This window comes from Falco naumanni, chromosome 13, assembly GCF_017639655.2.
Source record: "Falco naumanni isolate bFalNau1 chromosome 13, bFalNau1.pat, whole genome shotgun sequence".
NCBI lineage: Eukaryota > Metazoa > Chordata > Aves > Falconiformes > Falconidae > Falco > Falco naumanni.
The window spans coordinates 10,571,695-10,577,915 of record NC_054066.1 but is presented as its reverse complement, the minus strand read 5'-3'; the positions used below and the strand labels follow the sequence as shown (position 1 = coordinate 10,577,915).

Sequence of the window (6,221 nt, the reverse complement as noted above, 5' to 3'; positions counted from 1 at the left end):
AAACAAAGTAACTCGCCCAGTGTTAAGGGGAAGAGGAACTGCAGCCCAGCAAAGGGGGACCCCTCCAGCGGGGCGACCGCTGGCCTTCTTGGATAAACCAAAGGAAATAGGCTCCGTCCTCCGTGGTCCCTTTGGAGAAAACCAAAGCCTGAGACAAGCGCGGGGGCGGGAGGGGTTTGCGATGGTGCGGCGATACCATGTTGACAGTGATTTGCGCAGCATGCGAGAGGCCAGCTCTGCTCTGAAAAACGAGACCTGAATGAATAAAAGATGGGCTCTCTCCTAGGAACTGACAGCTCAGCCCAGCCCTCCAGGTGGTGGGAGCCAGCCCCAGCCCTAGCCCTGTGTGCGGGGACGGACTCCCATCCTCCGCAGGCTTTTAAGGGCAGGATCCCCCCACCACCGGTTCACGAGGTCCTCTGCAGGGCGGGCGCTTTGGCAGGGGCAAGGGGAGCCCCGCTCTGTAGTGTGGGACTATGGAGGGAAACTTGCACCTCCTCCAAATCATCCGCAAGATGCGTTCCCAAATCAATACGCTGGAGAGGGAAAACAGAGCCCTGAGGGGAGAACTGCAGGCCTGTGGGCAGAGACCTGTGCCACCAGTCAGAGAGGCAGCAGGAGAAGGTGGGAACAGCAACGTGAGGAGCCTCACCAGTGATGGGGAAGGACCAGCTGTCTCTCCAGCATCCCTGCATGGAAGCATCGTGGCTGTTCCCGCTCCGGCACCAAAGGAGCAGACAGGTACCAAAGAGCCAGGGCTGTCCATGGCACCTGTGTGTGCTGCCCATGCAGGATCTCCCAGCCCAGCTGTTATGTGTCCGCAGGGAATGGGAGACGAGCCACTGCCTGTCTAGTAAACTTGATGGAAGTGCTCTGGCCTCCTTCAGCGCCCACATCCAAAATCAGCTGCTGCGCTCTGTGGTCCTTTCAGGGGGGTACCTGCATCCCCCAAGCTGAGCTTGCTTTGCTGCTGCTGCTTAAGCAAAGAGTTCAACTCAGAGTTCCGTTTGTCCTTGTTTAAGCAGACTTTGACTTACTGCTTTGAGGTTTTGTGGGCACGGACTGTCTTGCCCGTGCCTGTCCCCTGTCTGTTCTAGCCAGAAAAGGACCAACAGCTGTAATCGGGCCGTAACCTCTCTTGCCTTAGTAAAAGATGAGGAAAAACTCTACAAAGAGTAACAAACGGTGCTGGGTCGCACACATCACACCAGATGTGCAGTTTCTTTTTGCAGATAATGCAGTTAGTTTTGGCTGAGGGAGAGAGGGGCCAGTGTAGGGGAATAAACTTTCTTCACGATTTTATCAGACGGGAAATATGGAAACATTTCTCGTTATAGAAGAGTAGTTGGGACTTCCGTAGGATTAAATAAAGCAGGAATTGGAGCAAAATGTTGTTTGGTGAGAAGTTGTTATCTAGAAGTGGATGTGGTTATTGGCAGGGTCAGGCTGTTTGGTATCGTATGTGCTTGAGGCCTGTCGGCTGCTTGACTGGTGTCTGTGATGTCCAGTCGGCTGGAAAACTGCCTCACTAACGCAACGTCCTGGCGTTAGCGTGGTGTGTGCTACGAGCTGCAGCTGCCGTTACAGCCCATGTGCTCCGCAGCGCTGGCGGCTGACCCAGCCTCGGCTCTGAACCAGCCTCCGGGGGATGTCCTGGCCATGGAGAAATGCGCCTGCAAGTTTTGACAGAGACAAGTCCGTGAAAATGTATGAGATGAGAGGTGGAAGAGCACTAGTGGATTTACGTGAAGCTAGACGAGTGCTGCCAGGTCAGGTTACTGACCCGAGGGCCTCTTAAACTGAGGCTGCTGGTGGCTATGGGTGTCACCAGCTTGGAACAGGTGGCTGGTCTTTCCGCAGCATGGAAGGTGTGCGGAGTGCCTTCCAGCCTTGTGGCTCTCCCCCTGCAGCTGCCTTCTGGGGAAGGGGGGATCCCCATGGGCTGTACGGCCGCCTCTGCTTTTCAGCCTTGCCCCGTACAAAACTTTTCTACACCAAGAGAAAGTGATTAAAAATACATCAAGGCTATCGGAATTCTCATTATTATTACTGTTCCTAGCTCTGTTTTTGTCTCTGCTGCTCAGATACCACCATGACCGTGCGGCGCTACACCACGGCATCAGCGGTGCCTGCTCCTTCCAGCGCGAGGGCTCCCCGGGCCGGCAAGAGGGCTCCGAGCCGCAGGCTCCCAGCCACACCAGGCAGTGCCTGGCCACCAGCCCCTCCTGCTGCCACGTACCTCACCGGCAGAGAGGAGGAAGGGCTTGAAAAAATGCCAGCCAGCTGTCTTTCATACAGTCGTTCCAGTCAAATGAAGCTGTTCCAGCAGCATGTCTATAAGTGCAGGTAGGTTCAGTTTGCCTTCGCAGCATCACCTGCCTGGGCTGGTTGCAATTTTCACCTAATAACCTATATGGATGTTGTTTGGGGAGTTAGTTCGTTATTAGCAGGCTCTTTGTTTGAACCTATATGGGCACGGAGCAGCTGGGAGACCTCTCTGGGGTAAGCTGCCCTGCTCTTCCTTGCCAGCGTCGGCAGTTTTGATTTACTACAGAAAGGAGAAGCTGAGGGAAGAGGGTTGAAATCTTCTCTCCATTAAAGCCAGGCAGAGTTTTGCAGATTGATGTGCTAAGCTTGAAAGGGATTTTTATCTTTGAACAAAAAGCATGGAGATATCAAGGAACTTTGAACTACGCTTTTGAAAGTGTGATTAATATGGCTCATAGATTTAGATGCAGTATCATATTTCCCCTGTAATTGAAGCATTACCAATTAATGCTTTCAGCCTTGAGAAAAATACTTTCAGGACAGCTTCTAAATTAAGTGAAATGGCAGCTGGACAAGCCCTGAGCGTCTTTGCTCATTGATGAGCAGCTTTCCAACACAGGGCAACAACCACGGGTAGAAGCACCAGTAATGACACTGTGACATGGGACAGCCCCAGTCCCCTCCTGGTGCTGGTATATACACCCCAGCAACGCGTGGGGACTGCTGGGTTTAGCACTGGTCATGCCGCGCTTAAAAGAAGAAGAATCCCAATGGCCTGGAAGCGCGTGCGTTTGGACAGGGAGGAGCCCGTGCGCCCACCTGCCCACGCGTGTCCCAGGGCGCAGGGCTCCCGTGGCTCCTGCTCGGGGGCTGTGCAGCTGCAGGGGGCCGTGTCCCTGTGCTGGCTTGCCCCTCTGTCCACCTGGCACGTCCGTACCACCCTGCTACAGCAATGCAGCCCCATGGCAGGCCAGTGGGCAGCCTGTGCAAACCCCGTTAGGAGCCCAGCTCCTTGCAGAGGGGCTGGAGGGGACCAGCAGGTCAAATTTTCACAGGCACCTATGTTTTTGTGTAAGAGTATTTGGGAGTCCTATGTTTTACAGCACTTAAACATCTAAATTTAGTCCCTGGCAGGGAACTCGTATGGTTTTCGAAAGCACCCTGACCCTGTAACTCTGGATTTCAGCATATGCCCCGCTGGGTCCAGGGAAACTTAAGACTCTCGGTGCACATAAACACTCGGGAGAGGTTTGCCCTGAAGGAGCTCACGTGGGAAGTGAGTGTGCTAGGAAACACAGGGTCAGCATGCAGGAGCAGGAGTGGCAATGGCAAATGCTGCTGCTTTCTCATACAAGCAAGAGAGCTTTCAAAGCAATCAAAACGGCAATGCAGATCTATTACAGCTAATGCCTTGGGACCTACAGACTTAAAAGCACCAGCTACGCAGCGGACAAAGGAACGGCGCCGACTATTTTATCGCTGCCTTTAGAGCTGCCTTGTCAGCTCTGAACAGCAGTGAGTGTGGCACCGTGACTCACAGCCACGCAGTGTCAGCTGCTTTAGGAGGAGAAAGGGCCATGGAAAGAGCTTTTAACCTAACCCCCTCAGCAGACTGGGTGATACCCTGAAGCGTGAAGCTTTGTGTGTTTCTTATACCAAAAAATGTTAATGCATTTTCTGGTTGTAATGGTGGATGTTTCTGTTATATACATAAAGGTCTAACAGCAGTCTTAGTAAGCTTTTGACTAGTAGGATAACGTGTGGCAATGAGTTCAGCAAGCTAATTAAGCTTAACTTTTTACAGTGATGACATTTTTGCTTCCCAGCATGCTGGTCCATGTCAGGTTTTCCTATTCTTTAACTAGTGTTGTTTTCTCACGTTTTCCTCTAAAGCTATAATACTACATGTGATGTTCGGTATTTTTGCTTTAAAATTAACTCTGTAGAAGTATCACTTTGGATTTATCTAGGCTGCAGTTACATCCAAGTAATAAAACAACAGCACTGCTAACAAATATCACTAACTTACAGGTCAATGTTTTCATTCATATATGCTAAAGCATTATTTATACCATGCAATTCTCACTTTTTTTGTAAATAAAAAAAAAAGACTAAGTATTTTAATACATTAGGCAGGATAAGAGAGGCTGAGAACTGTTTTCAGGGCTGTTGTAGTAAAATTACAAAAGGTACAAGGTCCATTTGGTACAGATGTCACCATTGAGGTGTTTAGGCTTGATGGTCTCACCTTCCAGTGGGACCGGTCTGATTGGCAGGTGAGAAGGGGCAAGGAAATGGTGGAGGTCCTCTGCCCCGCAGGACACCCCCCCGTGACCATCAATAAATACTTCCATAGTTTCATGATTTTTCCTGCCTCATGCTCCTGAAGGGCCTGAGTGCACCAGCAGCAGTTGCAGAGGACAGTCAGGATGAAAAGCAAAGCTCCGCAGTACCCGATCTATGTACTTGTCCCCGATCTATTTACTTGCCAAACCAACCAGGTTTTGGACACATCAAGGAGCACGTTTCTCCCTCTGCTTTCACAGCTAGCGTTGTAATCTCCCACACACACACTCACTGCTTGCAAACCACTGTTCTCACACCCGCCTGCAGTAGCTGGGTGCTGATGCCTACCAACATAAGCCGCTGAAGGACCTCCGGGTCCACGTGGTTCACGTGCACCCCAAGGGGTCTGCACGCACGGCGGGTGCTCTGCACATACGCATCAGGGGCCCGCAGAGGCACGTGAGGCTGGACTGGGAAAAGGCAGATGCTTGCAGCAGACGGATAGACAGGCAGCCCCCATCATGCTTGATCCCTTGGGAAAACTCTGTGAACGGCATGAAATCCTGCCTCCATGCAGCATGCAGGTGCTGGAAGCATCTACCTTTTGCTTGCCCGTTTGCTTGATTTACTTTCTTTGCATGTTTTATACATTTGTAATCCTCACAATGCTTTCTCATTTTTCCCCAGAGGTAAAGTAAAGGCTGTTAGTTTCCTCTTACCGATGGATATATCATCATACGCTGCGAAGCAAGGTTCCCTCAAAAGCCCACAAAATCAGAACACAACAGTTAACCACCATCGCTGAGAAGGATATGTGAGCTGGTGAATTTTTAAAGGCCCATCGATTCTCAAGATCAATTGGCCTTAAATGATAGCTGTGTGTCAGGTTCCTTTCCTGCAAAATGCTTTGGCAGGATGCCTGCCAAGAACCACCTGGGTGTCGGGTCAATGGCCCCATGTTTAGCATGGAAATGGAAGCCACAACATAGCCATCTGGAAGCCCAAGCAACGTGATGAAGCCACACGATAGCAAAGGTGCCTCCATAAAGTAGCTTTGCAGAGATTTAGAGTACGCAACATGCCTCAAGGATCCCTCAACTTAGGACTGCTGTGAACAGGGTGTTGAAGCTGGGTTTGATGTGTTTGTCACAAAAAGTGGGAACCATGTCACCGCTTGCATTTGCCGATTCCCTTGCCAGAAAAGTATTTGATGCAAACAACAAAATAAGAGCTATTAAAGAGCCTGTGAGGTTTTCTCCATATGTAAAACTTTAAAACTTCACAGTGCTAACACAGCAAAGTTAAGAAGGTGTTACAGAGCCAGTTAATGCTACTCTAAATCTCTGCAAAGCTTGGCAATGGCTGTTCACGCACGTGTGGGGTTTGCCTCTAAGGGAGCGCAGTGGAGGGTAAAGAATAACCAGTATGGAAGTGCGACTACAAATCTGTTTCCAACTTGGCGTGTTCATCCAGCCCAAGACTAAAGGCTGTACACCATGTTAAAATAGGAAGAACTGTGAATATCAGAATTTTCCAGGAATGGCTTCTCAGCACAGCTCAGATCAAAAATCATCAGCAGAAATTCAGCAAACAGGTGCAAAATCAATGTGAGCAAGAACTACAAGCAGCTTGTAAAAAATTAAGAGTGCTTGTTAGTTCTAGTCATA

General features: G+C 50.2%; 1 protein-coding gene across 1 annotated transcript; it reads left to right on the top strand.

Annotated features, from left to right (window-relative positions):
• The first annotated feature begins 380 nt into the window (after positions 1 to 380).
• Positions 381 to 5,359, top strand: LOC121096545 (putative coiled-coil domain-containing protein 195). Its single transcript, XM_040612567.1, has 3 exons — positions 381 to 741; positions 2,085 to 2,346; positions 5,242 to 5,359. The coding sequence occupies exons 1-3, from the start codon at positions 477 to 479 to the stop codon at positions 5,357 to 5,359; spliced, it is 645 nt and encodes a 214-aa protein (XP_040468501.1). The 5' UTR covers positions 381 to 476.
• Positions 5,360 to 6,221: the final 862 nt, after the last annotated feature.

Bases quoted from the DNA above. Each gene is read 5' to 3' on its own strand.
- LOC121096545 (XM_040612567.1), top strand. From the start codon at position 477: ATGGAGGGAAACTTGCACCTCCTCCAAATCATCCGCAAGATGCGTTCC. The intron at 742-2,084 runs GTACCAAAGAGC...TCTGCTGCTCAG, and splicing joins GGCACCAAAGGAGCAGACAG to ATACCACCATGACCGTGCGG. The intron at 2,347-5,241 runs GTAGGTTCAGTT...ATTTTTCCCCAG, and splicing joins CAGCATGTCTATAAGTGCAG to AGGTAAAGTAAAGGCTGTTA.